This window comes from Staurois parvus, unplaced genomic scaffold, assembly GCF_062004578.1.
Source record: "Staurois parvus isolate SC_StPar_1 unplaced genomic scaffold, SC_StPar_1.0 ptg000719l, whole genome shotgun sequence".
Classification (NCBI taxonomy): domain Eukaryota; kingdom Metazoa; phylum Chordata; class Amphibia; order Anura; family Ranidae; genus Staurois; species Staurois parvus.
The window spans coordinates 1422279-1443603 of NW_028318515.1; the positions used below are offsets into that span (position 1 = coordinate 1422279).

At 50.9% G+C, this 21325-nt stretch overlaps 1 protein-coding gene across 1 annotated transcript in view; it reads left to right on the top strand.

Annotated features, from left to right (window-relative positions):
* Positions 1–520: 520 nt before the first annotated feature.
* DNAH10 (dynein axonemal heavy chain 10) overlaps positions 521–21325 on the top strand; it is a 272004-nt gene continuing 251199 nt past the window's right edge. The window contains exons 1-5 of the mRNA XM_089653648.1: positions 521–768; positions 9903–10022; positions 10147–10277; positions 13423–14377; positions 14466–15388. Of these exons, the coding sequence (XP_089509774.1) occupies positions 543–768; positions 9903–10022; positions 10147–10277; positions 13423–14377; positions 14466–15388 (2355 nt within the window). The 5' untranslated portion in view covers positions 521–542. The remainder of the gene's footprint in view (positions 769–9902; positions 10023–10146; positions 10278–13422; positions 14378–14465; positions 15389–21325) is intronic.

The window sequence follows — 21325 nt, forward strand, 5'->3', positions numbered from 1 at the left end:
ACAGCCCGACTCTCATTCCTAGGGATGTCCGGAGCTGTGAAGGTGAGAGTCTTTCTCTCTCTCGCCATGGGGGATGGTGGCTGGTGTATGGGGGGCAGTGGTAGTGGAAGGCTCGAGTGGAGGGCAGGGGTGTTCTTGGTTAATCAATGTCAGGCTCTCTCTGCATGGGGAGGGGAGGTGCGCCAATTTTAGTGGTGCCTAGGGCAGCACAAAACCTAAATACACCACTGGGTACAATGTTGCATGACCGCGCAATTGTCATCTAAAGTAACGCAGCGCCGTATCGCACAAAATGGCCTGGTCACGAAGGGGGGGTGGGGGGTAAATACTCCAGAGAGCAAGTGGTTAACAGGCCAAGTTGGGATTTAGTTCCTCTCTACAGAAGTAGTGCAGTATAGAACCGTGTAGCTCTTTCTGGGCGGAAGGATATGAAGAAATGATCACGAGGCGAAGTCTCCGCTCTTCATGTGGAAGAATGTAGAGCCGGCAGCGTGGCGTTACCATAACGACCCCACGCTAACAAGCTGGCGAGAACGTAGAAGATGTCGCTGGACGATCCGCGCTTGGAATGGATTCGGGACCGGGTGTACTGCGGCTTCGGCCTGACAGACTCGGCGTGCTTCGAGGAACTCCTCAACCGGAACAACGGAGAGCAAGAGGAGAAGCTGCTGCGCTTTCTCAATGAGAGTACCGACGAGGAGGGGACCTCAGCTCTGTTCTTCTTTAAAAGAATCAGGGAGGAAGAAGTGGAGCTGGAAATAGAAGTCGGTGAGAAATCTGAAGTGCTACAGATCGTGTGTGTGCTGTGATCGCTGAGGTGACAGCGTTCAGCATTAGTAAAGTGCAGGGATTAGGCAGGAAACAATGTCTCAGAATGTGGCCGAGGACTATTCTATGTTCTGACACTTATCCTTTAAAGGAGAACTATGGGGTATAGAAAAAAATATTCTACTCTGTGCTGCAGCATGGCTCTGATACTGCATCTGTCCATGGCTGGTCCTGAGCATGAGACCTGAGCGATCACATAACTGCTGATCGCTCAGTTCTCACCGTCTTGTAGAGGAGAGTGATGGATGTCAGTCACGGCTTTCTGCTTTGCTCCTCCAGGGCTCACTGTAGCCCCAGGACTTGGGAAGGGGTGGGTAGGCGTGCTGAAAGGCGGAGCCAGGCAGCTAGGTGGATCCCTACAAAATTGTCGGAATCTTTCCAGGGCCAGGAGCAGCTCCACCACATCAGGTGACAGTGGGCTGTAGCCTGCTGTCATCTGATTCTGGGTCAAAGGGGAACAAAGGTAAGCGTACTCCTGTGATCCAAAAGAGGAATATGGCCAAAAATACTTTGCCCAAATGTCTCCTTTAAGCAAAGGTTTTTTTTTTATAAGTTTTATTATATAAAAAAGGGTCAATACAGTATTGTATTTTATTGTTCTTTTACAGTGTGTAAGTAAAAGAACAATAAAAACAAAACTTTTCTTTTAGAGGAAATGTTGCAAAAAGCAGTCACGCACTTGGGTGGCATTTTTCAGGGGGTGGTTTTGGCCCCCTGGAGAAGTGACACGTGTGGCAGTGGTACACTGGAGCTGTCATGTTTGCAGGCTTGCAGCAGTCTCCGCTACATGGGATCCAATCTGCAAGAGGATGGTGGTCGCCTGATATGCAGGGCACATGCAGACCAGAGTTGGTAGATAGGAGGAGCTGAGCAGCTAGACAAGGAAGGAGCCTCTGCTGATTAGTGAGTGCTGCCTGGGAGCAGCTGGAGTTCGTCTCTACCCATTGTCTGTGCAGGGATCCAGGGAGAGCAGAGTGGAGGATGCTGGCTGTGGATGGGAGAGGTGTTCCAGCCTGGGGGAGGGGAAATGCTGGCTGGTGATGGGGAGGGGGGCGTGTAACAATTGGGCGCAATAGAGACATGGAAGCTGTACGTGACAGCCATCTTGTTAAGGCCTCAGCATTTTGGTTTTATGAGCAGTGTTCCTATTCTTCACCTTACCCCTTTGCAAACTATACAATTTGTAGCTGTAACTTTTAACGAACTTCAAAAGAGTCTCTTATCTTAATGAAAACACAAATAGCCGCTAGTGTTCAGGACTGTAAACAGATATTTAGTCTTGGCAGGATGTCTGTTTCCACAAACCATAAAAACACTTTCCTCTGCCCTATCATAAAACAATAACTCAGTCAAGCAGTTACACTTGACCTGAAAGGTCATTAGAACTCTAGAAATGTAGAGCGTGCCATAAAAAGGCTATTCCACATGTAACAATTCCACATACCATTCACAGAATTCAGAAGGAACAGGGCACATTAATATTAGGTATATATTTAAATAGGGAATATCATACTGAACAAATCAAGGTCATACCTGACTATGTTAGCACATAGAAAAAGGGAGAAAGCAGTCTCCTGCCTCCTGGGTGACAAAGGTACACTGTGTTTGGTATCCCTGGGTTCGAAATATAATTCTGAATAATAACCTGCCAGATGCTAGAATACCACCTGCACATATTGGAATTTGTTAATATTAGTATGAAACTGTAGTTGGAACTTGGTCATAAATCTGGTGACCTCCTAGCACACATCCCCTAAACCGGATTATTGGTCAGTTGGTCTTGGTCCACACCCCCTTGATATCATAGAAAAGGGGATGACAGGAGTTGTTAAGGGGAGCTCTCATTTAACATCAACCAAGGAACATCTTAATGAACATGAGAGCCAAGGCGACGTTTTTGCTCGGACAATTGGACTCTGCTAAAATCAGGACTTTGCAAGTCTTCTGCCTTCTGAACTCCTTTCTTTTATTTCTCTGTTGTTTTATTGTTCTCTTTATGTCTTTGGAACATCTTTTTCTGTAAATATTTTAATTGCACCATTTTGACCTTTTTAGTAATAAACTCTATTTTGAAAAGTGTTGAAATTGTCTCTAAAGCTTTTAACGCAAACTAAAGAATCCCTGTCTCTTGAAGAGTACTACTGTATATAAAAATCTTCTGAATATAATTGTCTGTGGTGACAGTGTGTATTACAGACACTTATTGTTCACATTTGTTCTTGCTAACATGGTCAAAAGGTTGATAGGCTAAAAGCTATCTGGTGGCAGTTTGGAGTTTGAAGGGTTAATTGAATAACCCAGTGACAATCGCTCTCATGCTGCTGGCACATAGATTGTGGTCCCGCGAGCTGGAAAATCTTCGTGCAGGGCGCAGCTGAGAGTGGCATTGTTACGCAAGTGACAGCCGGTGTGAGATTGGCTGGTCATTTGTCATGGGTTGGTGAGAAGGGCTGGGGTCGGGCACCACGCTCGTCACAGTGCGCACAATTTCTGTGTTTCCTAGGGCAGCACAAAACCTAAATACACCACTGCCAGCGGCACTTCATCATCCAGGGCTACTCATCCGTTCCTGTAGCTGCATGGATGCGTGGTTACAGCAGCACTGTCACTGTACAGGCATCTGGCCACAACTGTATGCAAACATCTGTGATTCTAGAGTGCAGATACATTCCTTCCTGTCTGTGTACTGCTCTTTCTTTTCATGTGCAGAAAATGGCGCACAAATTGTCATGCCATGCGATGCTCACTGTAGCACGTGTTAGGAAAAACAAAATACATTTCTTTAGCTTCTGCTGTGAAAAAATATACATTAGCACACATCAATTCAAGTGCATTGAATGCGTGCCAGACACAGCGCACACAGTGCTGGATTTGCACCATGTGCATTGTGTTTAGTATGCATTAAATGCACTTGCACCAACGCCCCTTTCACATGGTTGTTATGAATGTCCGGTTTTCATCTGTACGTTTACGGATGAAAATAGGACACCCATGTATTTCTATGGACTTGCGGATGTAAATGGATGATCATCTGTTTACATCCGTTAATGTCCACATCCGTTAACATCTGTTTTATTTTTCTCCTGTTAAAAAAATGGAACGGGACAAAAAACCGATGTAAACTGACAAAAAAAAGATGAAAACGGATGTAAACAGACAGAAAATGGATGTAGACGGATGAGAAACGGATATAAACAGATGAAAAATGGATGTAAACCGATGACAAACTAATGTAAACTGATGAAAAACCGATGTAAAGTGATGAATAACTGATGTAAACTGATGAAAAACCGATGAGAACTGATCCATTTTTTCTTGAAAAAATATGACTGAATTGGTGAAAAAAATGGAACACCCGTGTGAAAGGGGCCTTAGGGCCCTTTCACACTGGTATGCTTTTGCTGTTTTTTCCAGGGCAACAAAAGCATGTGAAAACTATTCCCCATTACATCCTACATAACTCTCCAAATTGCAGGTGCGCTGCGCTTTGAAAAGTCCTGCATGCATGCCCATGTCAATGGGAATGCATCGAAAGCGCATCAGTATAAAAAGGGCCCAAAGCTGCACAAAAGGTGCACCAGTGTGAAGGGCCTGAAGTTGCACAAAAGGCGCATCAGTGTGAAAGGTCCCAAAGCTGCACAAAAGGCGCATCAGTGTGAAAGGGCCTGAAGCTGCACAAAAAGCGCATCAGTGTAAAGGGCCCAAAGCTGCACAAAAGGCACATCAGTGTGAAGGGCCCGAAGCTGCACAAAAGACGCATCAGTGTGAAAGGACCCGAAGCTGCACAAAAGACGCATCAGTGTGAAAGGACCCGAAGCTGCACTAAAGGGGCATCAGTGTGAAGGGCCCAAAGCTGCACAAAAGGCGCATCAGTGTGAAGGGCCCAAAGCTGCACAAAAGACGCATCAGTGTGTAAGGACCTGAAGCTGCACAAAAGGCGCATCAGTGTGAAGGGCCAAAAGCTGCACAAAAGGTGCATCAGTGTGAAAGGGCCCCAAGCTGCACAAAAGGTGCATCAAACGACGCAGTCGCGCGCTGGAGCGATTATGGTGCAAAACCAGATCCCCTCGAGCGTTCTCCTTCTACAATTCCGTCTTCCTCACCTACACCTCCTCCCTCCACGCCGCCAAGCAAGCCTGCTTCGTAACCCTCATCGACACCCTCTCCACCTGTCCTCGCCGGCTCTTCTCCACTTTCAATTCCCTACTTTCTCCCCCCCCCCACCCAGTACCTCACTCACCGCCCACGAGATTGCCAATCACTTCCAAAACAAGATTGACGCAATCCGTAAGGACATTGCCAATACTCAATCTACCTCCCCACCTAGCCTCCCTCCCACCATTACCCCATCAACTTTCCCCTCCTCTGACCTCGCAACCGCCCTGCCCCCCACCACACCTAACATCCCGCACACTATAACCTCCCCAACACTCCGCTCCTTCAGCCTTGCTACCACTGAGGAGGTCACTAAGGTCTTCTCAGAAGCCCACCTCACCACTTGCCCCCTTAACCCTGTCCCCACACAACTCCTCCGGTCACCCTCCTCCTCCATCCTACGCTCCCTCACCCACATCTTCAATCTCTCCCTCTCTATTAGCGTATTCCCCTCCCCCCAAAAGCACGCGCACATACCCCCATACTCAAAAAACCCTCCCTGGACCCCACCGACCTGAACAACCTTAGACCCATCTCCCTGCTGCCATTCACATCCAAGCTCCTTGAGTGCTTAGTCTACAATCTCCTAAGCTCCCACCTCACTGGCAACAACCTCCTCGATCCTCTACAGTCTGGCTTCCGTCCCCTACACTCCACCGAAACCGCCCTACTCAAAATCACTAATGACCTGCTAACCACCAAAGCTAATGGCCACTACTCAGTCCTCCTACTCCTTGACCTCTCCGCGGCCTTCGACATAGTTGACCACCCCCTCCTCCTTAATAAACTACACTCCCTTGGCATCAGAGACTCTGCTCTCTCCTGGCTCTCCTCCTATCTATCCCAACGCTCCTTCAGCGTTACCTGTAACGCTACCACCTCCCCCTCTCTCCCCCTCTCTGTTGGGGTCCCCCAAGGCTCTGTCCTCGGGCCCCTTCTCTTCTCCATCTACACCTCCTCCCTCGGCAAACTGATACACTCCCACGGCTTCAACTATCACCTCTATGCTGATAGAGGCACGCAAATTTACGTCTCCACCCCTCACCTCACCCCTCCAGTCTCCGCCCGTATCACCCACCTGCTAAACGACATTTCAGACTGGACGTCGCTCCATTTACTCAAATTGAACCTTTCTAAAATCGAGCTCCTAGTTTTCCCCCCAGCCCGCGCCCCCCCCCCATCCTCTCCATCACGACCAAGAACGCCACCATCAATCCCACCCCGCAAGCCAAAGTTCTAGGTGTCACCCTAGACTCAAACCTATCTTTCCAACCCCATATCCAATCGCTGGCAAATTCATGCAGGCTCCACCTCCGTAAACATCTCCAAGATACGACATTCCTAACCCCAGACACTACTAAACAACTTGTTCACTCCCTTACTATCTCACGCCTGGACTACTGCAACTCCCTTCTCACCGGCCTACCCCAACACAGGCTATCCTGTACTCAGCGGCCAGACTCATCATCCTTACCAACCGCTCCACTTCTGCCACCCCCCTCTGTCATGCTCTCCACTGGCTCCCGATTGACCAACGCATTAAATTCAAAATACTAACATTGACATTGAAAGCCATTCACAACGCTGCCCCAAACTACCTCACCGACCTGATACCCAAATACCACCCAACCCATAATCTTCGCTCCTCACAAGACCTCCTACTTTCTAGCTCCCTGGTCTCCTCCTCCCACGCCCGACTGCAGGACTTCTCCAGGACTTCCACCATCCTCTGGAACTCTCTACCCCAATCCATCAGACTGTCACCTACCCTCCTCACCTTCGGGCGCACCCTGAAAACCCATCTCTTCAGGGAAGCCTACCCCACCCTCACTTAAAAGCCGATCTCCTCCACTCCTCCTACCACTCCATCCCCCACAGCCACTTCCTCCTGTACCACTATCCCCTCCCTCCTAGATTGTAAGCTCGAAAGAGCAGGGCTCTCGAACCCCTCATGTATTGTTTTGTTACTGTATTGTCTCATGTATTGTCCCCCACTATAATGTACAGCGCTGAGCAAACCTTTTGGCGCTATATAAATACTGTATAATAATAATCAGTGTGAAGGGCCCAAAGCTGCTCAAAAGGTGCATCAGTGTGAAAGGGCCCGAAGCTGCACAAAAGGTGCATCAGTGTGAAGGGCCCGAAGCTGCACAAAAGGTGCATCAGTGTGAAGGGCCCGAAGCTGCACTAAAGGGGCATCAGTGTGAAGGGCCCAAAGCTGCATAAAAAGTACATCAGTGTGAAAGTACCTTTTAATGTGCATTTTTCTCCACAGCAAAAGCCAAAGAAAGTTATTTTGTTTTCCCTAATGTGCGCTGCAGTGTACTGTGATGTGCCAAGGTGTGTTGTAGCATGTTGCAGCATGGTGATCTACATCTAAATGCAGAATGCTCCATTTTTTTTTCAGTGCATATCAAAGCAATGCAGACAATCTCAAAACAATGGATTTCAGTTGGTTTTTATGCATCCCAATGGATGTGGTTTAAATGGGCCCTTACTCAGCACTTCTGCAGGATGAGGACTGGGGGACATCAGATGACTGGACTGAAGAGATTAAAAAAAAAAAAAAAAAGTATGGTTAATTAAAGTGGAGCTCCCCCCAAAAAATTAAGTCAGTAGCTACAAATACCGTAGTTACTGTCTTTTAATATAAGGACACTTACTTGTCCAGGGATCCAACAATGTTCTCACCTTAGCCAGTTCTTTAGTCAGATTTGGGAGCAGGAGCCGGCATCTTGGGTAAGGGAAACAGCTGGTTTCCTACTGCGCATGCATGGGCTGCACTGCACTGTGTGACTGGTTCCACAGTCTTCTAGGATCTGTTTGTCTCCCAGAATGCTGGATGGGGGGAGGCAGGGGTGTTGGAGGAGGACGGGCCGAAAGATTGCTGCAACAATCTTACCAGAAGGGGGAGTGGGTGCCTCTCAAAACCAGGTACCCGCTCCCCCCAAAAAATGCCAAGTGTGGGAATGAAGGTGGGCAGGAGGCAAACAAGCTGAACTACCCCATTTGGGTGAAGTTGCGCTTTAAAATAAGAAAAATATACAGATTTGGCGGTGTACTCCAAGGGGACTGTCCACTCTAGAGTTGGGCTTTAAAGTGGAAGAAAAGCCTAAGTCTAAATATTCTTAAAATGTTCTCTCCTCCTTCCTCTTACCAATCCTGCCTAACCTTTATAGAAAAAAAAAATCTGGATACTTACCTATCTTTAACCGCTAGCCTACAAGGCACTTATACCCCCTTCCTGCCGAGGCCAATTTCCAGCTTTCAGCGCTGTCGCAATTTGAATGACAATTGCGCGGTCATGCAACATTGTACCCATATGAAATTTTTATCATTTTTTTGTGACAGATAGAACTTTATTTTGGTGGTATTTAATCACCTCTGGGTTTTTTATTTTTTCTTAAACAAACCAAAAACCACTGAAAAGTTTGAAAAAAATTTTTTTTTTCTTAGTTTTCGTTATAACATTTTGTAAATAAGTGATTTTTCTCCTTCACTGATATGTGCTAATGAGGCTGCAGTGATGGACACTGATAGGTGGCACTGATGGGCACTGATGAGGAGGCATTGACAGGTATCACTGATGGGCATTGACAGGCATCACTGATGGGCACTGAAAGGCAGCACTGATAGGCGGCACTGATAGGCAGCACTGACTGGCACTGATAGACGGCACTGATAGACGGCACTGACTGGCACTGATAGGTGGCACTGATTGGCAGCACTGATAGGCGGCACTGATTGGCATTGATAGGTGGCACTGATTGGCACTGATGGGTGACACTGAAAGGCAGCTCAGATGGACACTGTTATGTGGCATTGATGTGCACTGGTAGGCACTGATATGTGGCATTGATGTGGCACTGATGGGCACTGGCACGAGGCACTGATGAGCACTGACACAAGGCACTGATGGACACTGACAGTTGGCGCTGCTGGGGCTACACTGATCATCAGGGCACACTGATTTTCAGTGCCCTGATGATCAGTGTACATGTCCCATCCGCAGAAAGCCAATTACTGGCTCTCCTCTCCTCTTGAGCTGTCAGCGTAACATCGAGAGGAGAGAAATGCCGATAACCGGCATTTCCTTGTTTACATGTGATCAGCTGTGATTGAACACAGCTGATCACATGACCGAGCCGACATCTTCGGCTCTTTCCGTGATCGGTGAACCGCTGTGTCCGAGGGACACAGCGCACCACCGATCGCCGCTCTGCATGCTCCCTGAGCCACGCATGCGTGGTGAGAATGGGAGGACATCATATGACGTCCTCCCAGAACGAGAGAACCACCTTGCGTCTGTCATATTACTATATGGTGGGCGGGAGGTGGTTAAAGGATAAATTCACCTTTTAGGAACATGTTAGTTACATGGGCTGCTGACATCATAACATCCAAGATGGCGGTGCACAGCTGCGGTCTCAGGGATTTAGAATGTCTAAACAAGGGGGCTTTTATAGTTAAATAATGCATAAAATACGCCAAATTCACAAATAAACTTATGAGAAGACTGTTGTTCAAATAGCTTTGGACAAAGTAGAGATGGATTAGAACTCCTGTCCGTTTTTATTGCTTTCTGTATCCCCGTTATGGAGATTCACCCTCTCTATTTGTTCTGTTTACCAATGTCATTGAAAATGAAAGTAATAGCAAATCCCAAATTTTGGATGGTCCCCAGAAAGGTAACAGAGGGGAAATTTTTTAATGGGGACACTAATTCTGGTGACCAAGAGAGTATTCTAATTTGCAGAGATTTCTTCTCACATCCTGTTTTCACTGTGAGACAGGAAGTGAAGGTAAATCTCCCTAATAGGACGGGGTTATAGCCCTCCCTTACTCTATCCAAAATGAAAAAAAAAAAGTTTTGCCTTTAGCTCTACTTTAAAACATTGAATGTTTTGTTGCCTTTTTAGAACCTGAAGAACTCCTGAAAGTAAATGGTGTTTTACATGAAGAAGAAACTAACCGTGATGATACGGAGGAGCTGATTGAGCAGTCTGAGAAGACAAACCTTTTAGAACAACCTAGTGACAGTAAGTTTCCTGTGATTTTAATCTTCATCTTCTCATCTGCTCCCCTGTGTTCCAGAACTTTGGTAAATAAAACTGGAAATCATATAATATGTATCTAATCTGAGTTATTGTGTTTACTGAACAGCAAACAATGTCACACCAGCTGGAGATACTGTAACTCCTCACGCAGTGGCAGATGGAAAAACAGACATGGATGCAGTTTCATTGTTAAATCACGAAGTTCATGAAGAGGAACTTCCCTCTGTTCCACTTACTGTAAGTTTGTAAGTGTGTGAGTAATCTGAGTTTTAAAAATCAGGAACTATGAATACAAAGCTTCCTCTGATTGGCTGAGGTGGAGAGGTGGGCAGATGATATCACGGTCTATACTTCAGTCAGAGGATGCTTTGTATTCATTCATGAAAATGCTAGGCTTCCTATGAATGGCTGAGCTCGATTTTTGCAGGAACGGGACACAAATTCCCTGTATTGTTGCCAAAGCACAGCGCTATATATAGGTGAAACTCGAAAAATTAGAATATCGTGCAAAAAGTTAATTTATTTCAGTAATGCAACTTAAAAGGTGAAACTAATATATGAGATAGACTCATTACATGCAAAGCAAGATAGTTCAAGCCGTGATTTGTCATAATTGTGATGATTATGGCTTACAGCTCATGAAAACCCCAAATCCACAATCTCAGAAAATTAGAATATTACATGCAATCAATAAAACAAGGGTTGTACATAGAACAATATTGGACCTCTGAAAAGTATACAGTTGCAAGAAAAAGTATGTGAACCCCTTGGGATTACGTGGAGTTTTGCATGAATTGGGCATAAAATGTGCTCTGAACGTCATCTAAGTCACAACAATAGAAGAACACAGTCTGCTGAACATAATACTACACAAACATTAGATGTTGCCATGGTTTAATTGCACATAACATGTAAACATTCACAGTGCAGGGAGGAAAAAGTATGTGAACCTTTGATTTAATAACTGATTGACCCTCCTTTGGCAGGAATAACCTCAACCAAACGTTTCCTGTAGTTGCAGATCAGACCTGCACAACGATCTGGAGTAATTTTGGACCACTCCTCTTCACAAAATTGTTTCAGTGTAGAAATATTCTTGGGATGTCTGGTGTGAATCGCTCTCTTAAGGTCATGCCACAGCATTTCAATCGGGTTGAGGTCAGGACTCTGACTGGGCCACTCCAGAAGGCGTATTCTGTGCTGTGGCAGCCATTGTTTTGAAGAATTACTTGTATGCTTTGGGTCATTGTCCTGTTGCATCACCCATCCTCTGCGGAGCTTCAGTTGGCGGACAGATGGTCGTACGTTTTCCTGCAAAATGTCTTGATAAACTCTGGAATTCATTTTCCCATCAATGACAACAATCCGTCCAGGCCCTGAGGCAGCAAAGCAGCCCCAAACCATGATGCTCCCTCCGCCATGTTTCACAGTGGGGATGAGGTTTTGATGTTGGTGTGCTGTGCCTTTTTTTCTCCTCACATAGTGTTGTGTGTTCTTCCCAAACAACTCAATCTTGGTTTCATCTGTCCACAGTATATTTTGCCAGTAGTGCTGTGGAACATCCAGGTGCTCTTTTGCAAACTTCAAACGTGCTACAATATTCTTTTTGGACAGCAATGGCTTCCTCCGTAGTGTCCTCCCATGTACTCCATTCTTGTTTAATGTTTTCCTTATTGTAGATGTATCAACAAAAATGTTAGCATGTGCCAGAGATTTCTGTAGGTCTTTAGCTGACACTCTGGTATTCTTCTTTACCTCATGCAGCATTCTGCGCTGTGCTCTTGCAGTCATTTTTACAGGACGACCATGCCTAGGGAGAGTAGCAACAGTGCTAAACTTTCTCCATTTGTAGACAGTCTGTCTTACCGTGGACACATGAACATCAAGGCTTTTGGAGATACTTTTGTAACCCTTTCCAGCTTCATGCAAGTCAACAATTCTTGATCATAGGTCTTCTGAGAGCTCTTTTCTGCGAGGCATGGTTCACATCAGAGAGTGCTTCTTGAAACCAGTAAACCCAAAACAGGTGTGTGTTTTTTAAGGGCAGGACAGCTGTCAGCAACACATCCAATATCATCACACTGATTGGAGTCAAGGTTGGCTCACTCCTGGCTCCAATTAGCTCTGGGAGAAGTCATTAAGCTAGGGCCTCACATACTTTTTCCTCCCTGCACTGTGAATGTTTACATGTTATGTGCAATTAAACCATGGGAACATCTAATGTTTGTGTAGTATTATGTTCAGCAGACTGTGTTCTTCTATTGTTGTGACTTAGATGACGTTCAGAGCACATTTTATGCCCAATTCATTCAAAACTCCACGTAATCCCAAGGGGTTCACATACTTTTTCTTGCAACTGTAAGCACGCATATGTAGTCAATACTTGGTTTGGGCCCCTTTTGCAGCAATTACTGCCTCAATGTGGCGTGGCATGGAAGCTATCAGCCTGTAGCACTGCTGAGGTGTTATGGAAGACTAGGATGCTTCAATAGCGGCCTTCAGCACTTCTGCATTGTTCGGTCTCATGTCTCTCATCTTTCTCTTGGCAATGCCCCATAGATTCTCAATGGAGTTCAGGTCAGGCGAGTTTGCTGGCCAATCAAGCCCAGTAATCCCACGGTCATTGAACCAGGTTTTGGTGCTTTTGGCAGTGTGGGCAGGTGCCAAGTCCTGCTGGAAAATGAAGTCAGCATCCCCATAAAGCTCGCCTGCGGAAGGAAGCATGAAGTGCTCCAAAATCTCCTGGTAGATGGCTGCTTTGACCCTGGACTTAATGAAGCACAGTGGACCATCACCAGCAGATGACATGGCTCCCCAAATCAACACAGACTGTGGAAACTTCACACTGGACTTCAAGCATCTTGCAGTGTGTGCCTCTCCATTCTTCCTCCATACTCTGGGTCCTTGGTTTCCAAATGAGATGCAAAAGTTGCTCTAATCAGAAAAGAGGACTTTGGACCAATGAGCAACAGACCAAGTCTGTTTTTCTTTAGCCCAGGTAAGACGCTTCTGACGTTGTTTGTTGTTCAGGAGCGGCTTGACAAGAGGAATACGACATTTGAAGCCCATGTCCAGGATCCGTCTGTGTGTGGTGGCTCTTGATGCACTGACTCCAGCCTCAGTCCACTCCTTGTGAAAGTCCCCAACACTTTTGAATGGCCTTTTCCTGACAATCCTCTCATCCCTGCTGCTTATGCACCTTTTTCTTCCACACTTTTCCCTTCCACATAACTTTCTATGAATGTGCTTTGATACAGCACTTTGGGAGCATCCAACTTCCTTTTCCTGTTTCCTGTGGGTGTGGTCACTGGAAGCAGCGTGTGTGAGTGCTCTGAGGTTTGTGGATGCCTCATCTGGGCCTGGGACTCAATTTTGGGTCTAGGCCCTTTGCTCCATGGCGGAGCCCGGCTGTGATCCAGGTGGGGGTCCTTCCCCAGAGGCACTGAGTACCGGTCCTGGCCTACCACCCATTGAGGACCTGGGAAAAGGGCCCAAAAGGAATGAGTCATATGCCTCTTACCGAGGCCGTGTTGCGGCCCATGTGGCCCGGATTGGAAGAGAGGAGGAGAAATTGACCAGAATGAAGGGAGACCCAAAGAGGTTTAAAGCCAGCTTTGAGAGGGCCAGGAGCGCTAAGAAGCAAGTGATGGGTCCTGAATTGGAGTCCATGGAGCTGGCGGTACGCCAGCAGGCCAGTTTGGTCTCCTCCCTAAAGGCAGCAAGTGGGATTTTTCGTGAGAAATATAGCAATGAAGATCGTTATAGGCATGCCCGTGAGCGGTCTCTGGCAGCAGCAAGAGGGCAGACCAGTGAGAAAGGATCTTTGGGAGACCTGTCAGATTCCTTTGGAGATGCAAGTGAACCTGCGTCTAGCGGCTTACAGCAAGCTGGGGAGTGTGTGTCAGCAGTGGAAAGTATGGAGCCGGAATCCATCTCACCTCAGCAGCAGCAGCAGCAACAGCAGCAGGAACGGCCGGATTGGGGATCCCTGGAGGGACCGGAGGAAAGCGCCGGCATGATGCAATTTATATCGGAGTTGGAGTCCCCATTGGGGGGCAGGAATTTCTCCTTCTTGTCGGAGGATATTGAGGATGGGGAGGAGGATTTTTGCCCGAAGGCAGTAAAGCCTATGGAAAAAGAAAAGTTGGTGTTTGTGCACCTAGAAAGAATGCCCAGTTCGCTGGTAAAGAAAGCGCAGGAGCCAGGGGGGATAGTGGTGGAGCCGCAGGAGAAAGCTTGTCCTCTGGCAGAGACTGTGCATAATGGGGACATTAGTTGTGTGGAATCTCCTGCGGAAATTGGGGGGGGCGACAGTCCCAGCTGGCACTATGCCAGGGGTAAGGTCTTTTGTGGCTTCCCCTGTAGGTATCCCAGCTGGTACCTTGCCAGTGGGAAACTCTGCATATGTTATGGCTTCCTCGGTAGTAAATGCCCCGGCCGGTAGTGTGTCGGTGACAGGAGCTGTCATGGCTCCCCTTGCACTGACGGTCCTGGCTGGCAGTATGCCAGCGGGACCTTTTGACCCTGTCACGGCTCCCCCTGCTTGTGATACCCCGACCGGTGTTTTGCCGGAAATAGGAGCTGTCATGTTCCCCCCTGCGTTGGGTGTTTCGGCCGGCGCTGTGCAGGCGCTGGGTCCAGTTGTACCTCCCTCTGCATCGGCGGTCCTGGTCGGTGTGGTGCCGGGGGGAGCCTTTGAGGCAGCTGGGTCCTCGCCCATGCTTGCTATCCCGGCGGGTGACTTACCGGTGCCGAGGTGCCTCGCTGGTCCCCCTGCGGTGGCCATCCTGTCTGGTTCGTTGTTGGAGATGGCACCTGTCACGGCTCCTGCATTGCTTGCTCCGGGCAATGCGGTGCAGGTGTCTGAGCCTGTGGTGGCTCCCCCTGCACAAGTGATCCCGGCTGGTATTGTGCAGGTGGAGTCTGTTGTGGTCCCCCCTGCATTGGCGCTTCCGACCGGTGTTTTGCCGGCAGTGGAAGCTGTCATGGCTCTCCCTGTGCCTGCATTTCCGGCCGGCTGTCAGCTGAAAGGAGCCTCTGCGAAAATGGAGGCATCTCCTCAGCTAGTGTCTATGTCTGGCTCCTTGCCGGTGGGGGGGCATGGTGCTGACTCACATCTAGGGGTATCTGTCCCGGTTGGCGCAGCATTGGCTGTGGGGTCTGGGGGTGTTGCGGGTCTCCAGGGGGTGCCGGTCTCGGCTGGCACCGTGGTAGCTGCTGGTAGCAGCACAGATTCTCCACGGATGTCAGTTACAGCTAGTAATGTGGCAGCTGGAGCAGAGGCAAACCTAACTTCTGCAGCCAGGGTCATGAACTACTCCGCGGCCCTGAGGGGTGTGCAGGGTGCGGTAAGACCACCAATAACTCAGCTTGGGAGATCTGTTGCCCCTACTAAAAGGAGAAATGTAGTGCAAATACGGTGGGTTGGTGGGAACCCCCCCCCCAGGCAGGAGGGAGGTGATCGATAGGATCCTTGAGATGGGCTTCACGGCTTCAGACATCTTTGCCTTTATAGCCCCAGTGGGAACGGGGGAATTTGACGTGTCTTTCCAAAGGGCAGAAGGCTTAGATCTTTTCTGGATGAGATATGAGGGGGAGTGGAGAGGGACCCCCAGGTGGGAAAACCTTGCGCCCAAGGTGGTATCTAGGCAGCCTTTAGTTAAAAATGTGACGATATTGGTTCGTAACGAATCCATCCCGCCTGCAGATATAGCAGTATGGTTAGGGCGTTTTGGTGATGTGTTGGCCCCCTTAAGGAAAATCCTAGATGACAGGGGCATTTGGACGGGGGGCTGGTCAGCTACGGTCAGGCTACACGTGGAGGATAACGTAGTGAAGCATTTACCCACTTCAGCTTTTATAGGTAAAGATCGCTTGGTTGTCTTTTATGCGGGGCAACCAAAGGTTTGTCACAGGTGTGGTAGCAGGGAGCATTTTGCGGAATCTTGTGTAGTGTTGAAGTGCTCCCTGTGTCAGGACATAGGTCATGTAGCTAGGGATTGTAACCTCATAAGGTGCAACCTATGTTTACGAATGGGTCACTCATATAATCAATGCCCTGAAGCACTGCACAACTTGCCTGGGATTGAGGAGGAGTTAGAGAGGATGGATTCGGAGGAGAGAGGTGCGGACCCACCTCCTAGCGTTTTGGGTGTCTCTGATACCCCTATGCCAGTGACACCAGGTGTGTCCCCTAATGTGTCTGTACCTCCCCCGGCTGTAATATCTCCCCCTGTTTCGACATCTTCCCAGGTGCCGTCTGATCCTTGTGTGCGTGTTCCCCCGGTTCGTAGAAAGCGTAGGGAGATAGCTAGAGGGATAGGAGGGTCCCAGAGGCCCTCAGTGGCCACTCCTCCGGTTTTGCTTCCACGCCGTCGTAGGGGCTCTGTAGCCTCTGGAGGTGGGTCGGGGGGTCCTGATTGGGGTGGGGGTCCTGATCAGGGTAGGGGTCTCTCGGGCAAGGGTGGTAAGGAGGTAAACTGGTCTATGGTAGGAAAGGGGGGTAGGCGTAAGGTTATGTTATCCCCTGCTTCCTCTGTGTCCTCTTTAGAGGCAGGTGATTTACAGCTGAGTAATAGGTTTGACATACTTTCAGGGGATGAGCTGGACTTTGGGTCCCTCTCCCCCATGGAAGATGAGGAGGCTGGGGGGTCTCTCAAGAGGGCTAGGCCCCCTGCTGAATCAGAGAAGGATAAGGTTAAGAAACGTCCACCTCCATTATCTTAATGGCAGTTCCCGCTCCGTTAAAAGTGGCAACCATTAATGTTGCCAGCCTAAAATCTGTAAGTGCTAGGAGTACAGCCTTATTTTTGCTCAGTGGGATGGAAGCTGACATTTTATTTTTGCAAGAGACCCGGTTGTGTAGTTTGGCCGATGTCCATCTGGCTAAGAGGGAATGGAGGCGTGGTCCTTCCTTTTGGTCTCTTGCGGCTGAGCCTTACAGCGGAGTTGCGGTGCTTTTTTCCGGCATGGTAACGTGCCGGCGGATCATTGAGGTTGAGATTGGAAGGTGTTTGGTCCTGGACGTCCTTGTGAGGGGGCAAGAGCTAAGGCTCATTAATATCTATGGTCCTCAGACTAAGTAGGATAGGAAATGCCTCTTCACAAAGATTAGGCCTTTCCTTTTTACGTCCCGGCAGATTGTCTTTGGAGGGGATTTTACCACCGTTACTAGGCCCAAGGACAGGAAAGGCTCCAATGACAGGCTGGGATATGACAGTGTTTTTCTGAATAAGATAGTCAGGGAAGCAGGTCTGGAGGATGCCTTAATTAAGCGCAGCCCGGACAGCACGGGCTTCACGTATAGGAGAGGTAAGTGTGAGAGTAGAATAGATAGGTTTTTTTTAAAGGGGGACTCTAACTTCTCGGCACCTATGTGTCAGGCGGTGGAGTTCTCCGATCACCTTATGTTAACTGTGACTTTGAATGCTTCAGATACACCACTGAAGGGGAGGGGTATCTGGAGAATGAATTCGGCCCTGCTGGACGATGAGGAGGTGAGACGATCCTTTGAGGAATTATTTCAGGCTCAGGAAACTATTCTGGATTTTTGCAACAGTAAGTCGGAATGGTGGTGTCAGGGCTCCCAGGTATGACCAGAGGTGTGTGACTGATGCAGGGAAACGCAGACTTCAGATATGTGATAAACAATACAATTTATTAACACTAACCATACAAACATAAACGCAGTGCAATACTAAACATAATACAGTGCAAACAAACCAAACCAAACCACCCACAGATAACAGTACATACAAGCAAGCGTCGTCAGGCAGGCCGGGTCAATATCAATTGGGCAGGTAGGTACAGGGGGAGCAAGCAGAGAATGGTCGGGGTCACAGGCCAGGTTCAGCAGGTAGCAAGCAGCGTAGTACAGAGGGTCAGGCAGAGGGATGGTCAGGGTCACAAGCCAGAGATCAAAACAGGTAACAAGCAGCGTAGTACAGAGAGTCAGGCAGAGGGACAGAAACAGGATGCAGGACAGATACAGGGCCCAGGACAAACACAACACCAAGGCAGAGTCTGTGGGTCTGGCCATCCCTTAAATACCCCAGCATCATCAGTTCCAGGTGTTAGCTGGCTGAAAGGTTGAGTCTCTGATTGCTGGGAGCACCCGCTGGCCAGCCCTGGTACTGCAGATCAAAAGGCAGGTGAGTCCCACCATTGCTGGCCAGTCCATTCCTAACAGTACCCCCCCCCCCAAGGAGCGGCCTCAGGACGCTCCAAACAGTCCTAGCTGGGCAAAATGTTCCACCGCCCGGGTCTGGTAACTGGCGGGATATCAAAGACTGGCACACCGGGCAGGACTCCGGGCAGCGGCACACCGGGCTGGACTCCGGGCAGAGGCACATCGAGCAGAGGCACATCGAGCAGAGGCACACCGGGCAGAGGCACACCGGGCAGAGGCACATCGGGCAGAGGCACATCGGGCAGGACTCCGGGCAGAGGCACATCGGGCAGAGGCACATCAGGCAGGACTCCGGGCAGAGGCACATCGGGCAGGACTCCGGGCAGAGGCACATCGGGCAGGACTCCGGGCAGAGGCACATCGGGCAGGAGTCCGGGCAGAGGCACATCGGATTACCAGGCGAAGCAGCAGGCAGCGGGCCACCAGGCGGAGCAGCAGGCACCGGGCCCCCGGGCGGAGCAGCAGGCACCGGGCCCCCGGGCGGAGCAGCAGGCACCGGGCCCCCGGGCGGGGCAACATGCATCGGGCCCCCGGGCGGAGCAGCAGGCACCGGGCCCCCGGGCGGAGCAGCAGGCATCGGGCCCCCGGGTGGGGCAGCAGGCACCGGGCCCCCGGGCGGGGCAGCAGGCACCGGGCCCCCGGGCGGAGCAGCAGGCACCGGGCCCCCGGGCGGGGCGACAGGCATCGGGCCCCCGGGCGGGGCGGCAGGCATCGGGCCCCCGGGCGGGGCGGCAGGCATCGGGCCCCCGGGCGGGGCAGCAGGCACCGGGCCCCCGGGCGGAGCAGCAGGCACCGGGCCCCCGGGCGGAGCAGCAGGCACCGGGCCCCCGGGCGGGGCGACCGGCGTCGGGCCCCCAGACGGGGCGGCGGGCGCCGGGCCCCCAGGAGGGGCGACAGGCGTCGGGCCCCCAGGCGGGGCGACAGGCATCGTGCCCCCAGGCGGGGCGACAGGCATCGTGCCCCCAGGCGGGGCGACAGGCATCGTGCCCCCAGGCGGAGCGGTGGGCGCCGGACCCCCAGGCGGAGCGACAGGTCTCGGGCCCTCAGGCGGAGCGGCGGGCGCCGGACCCCCAGGCGGAGCGACAGGTCTCGGGCCCTCAGGCGGAGCGGCGGGCGCCGGACCCCCAGGAGGAGCGACAGGTCTCGGGCCCTCAGGCGGAGCGGCGGGCGCCGGACCCCCAGGAGGAGCGACAGGTCTCGGGCCCTCAGGCGGAGCGGCGGGCGCCGGACCCCCAGGCGGAGTGACAGGTCTCGGGCCCTCAGACGGAGCGGCGGGCGCCGGACCCTCAGGAGGAGCGACAGGTCTCGGGCCCTCAAGCGGAGTGGCGGGCGCCGGACCCCCAGGCGGAGCGACAGGTCTCGGACCCTCAGGCGGAGTGGCGGGCGCCGGACCCCCAGGCGGAACGACAGGTCTCAGGCCCCCAGGCGGGGCGGCGGGCACCGAGTCACCAGGCACAACCGTGGGCTCCGAGTCAACTGGGATGACCGCTGGCACTGGGTCAGACATTGGATCGTCTGGCTGGACAGCGGGCATCGGGTCACCAGGCATCAGGTCATTTGGCTCGACAGCGGGCACCGCGTCATCTGGCAAGGCAGTGGGCTCCGAGTCAACTGGTATGACCGCGGGCACTGGGTCAGACATTGGATCGTCTGGCTGGACAGCGGGCACTGGGTCACCAGGCATCAGGTCATTTGGCTCGACAGCGGGCACCGCGTCATCTGGCAAGGCAGTGGGCTCCGAGTCAACAGGCACGACAGTGAGCACCGGGTCATCAGGTACCGGATTGTCTGGCTCGACAGCGGGCATCGGGTCACCAGGTATGACAGCGGGCACTGGGTCACCAGGCATCAGGTCATTTGGCTCGACAGCGGGCACCGGATCAGGTACCGGATCATCTGGATCAACAGCGGGCATCGAGTCAACTGGCCTAATAGGATCGTCAGGCTGGATCAGTTCATCATGCTGGGTAGAGGCATCAGGCTGAATGCCGGCGTCCGGCTGAGTAGAGGCTTCAGGCCGAGTAGAGGCATCAGGCCGAGTAGAGGCTTCAGGCCGAGTAGAGGCATCAGGCCGAGTAGAGGCTTCAGGCCGAGTAAAGGCTTCAGGCCGAGTAAAGGCTTCAGGCCGAGTAGAGGCTTCAGGCCGAGTAGAGGCATCAGGCCGAGTAGAGGCATCAGGCCGAGTAGAGGCTTCAGGCCGAGTAGAGGCTTCAGGCCGAGTAGAGGCTTCAGGCCGAGTAGAGGCATCAGGCCGAGTAGAGGCATCAGGCTGAAGAGAGGCATCAGGCTGAAGAGAGGCATCAGGCTGCGTACCGGCATCAGGCTGCGTACCGGCATCAGGCTGAGTAGAGGCATCAGGCTGAGTAGAGGCATCAGGCTGAGTAGAGGCATCAGGCTGAGTAGAGGCATCAGGCTGAGTAGAGGCTTCAGGCTGAGTAGAGGCTTCAGGCTGAGTAGAGGCTTCAGGCTGAACCACGGAAGGCAGGCTCACCGGTTTGGATACTGGCAGGATGGTATTGGTTGGAAAGAATTTTCGCTTTTTTCTGGTTTTAACTACTGGAGCACTGCAAGTAAACGCAGGTCTGCAAATGAATGGAGCAGCTGGAGACAGAGAAGAACTGGAGGATGGAACAGGAGAGGGAGCGGTTGCTACAGAGGGCTCTTTTACAGGGTTAAAGGCAGGATAGGTGCAGCGAGTGGGAACAGGGTACTGACATGCGGTAGATAGCAGGGCAGGAGGAGCTGTTGGGAATGCAGGAATAGAGTTTTGAGGAAATAGATTAGAAGCAGGACTGGGTCTTTGTAAGCTGACTGAGGCTGGGTGCAACAAATCTGTCCATGTCTGCAGTATGGGTTGAACAAAGCTGAGCTTACACAAAGCCTGTCTGGTCAATGACTGTACTGCGTTTATACAATCTCTTAGTGTCTGTGGTGAACATGTGGAATAACGCTCCAGAAAGTAACCCACATCATCCTCTAATAACCACACCAGGGACTCTACCTGGTCTGCACTAAATGGTGGCAAAAATTCATCCCTGCATTCGGGGGAACCAGATGAAACCAACTCAGCACAAACCTCAATCAAAGGCTGCACCTC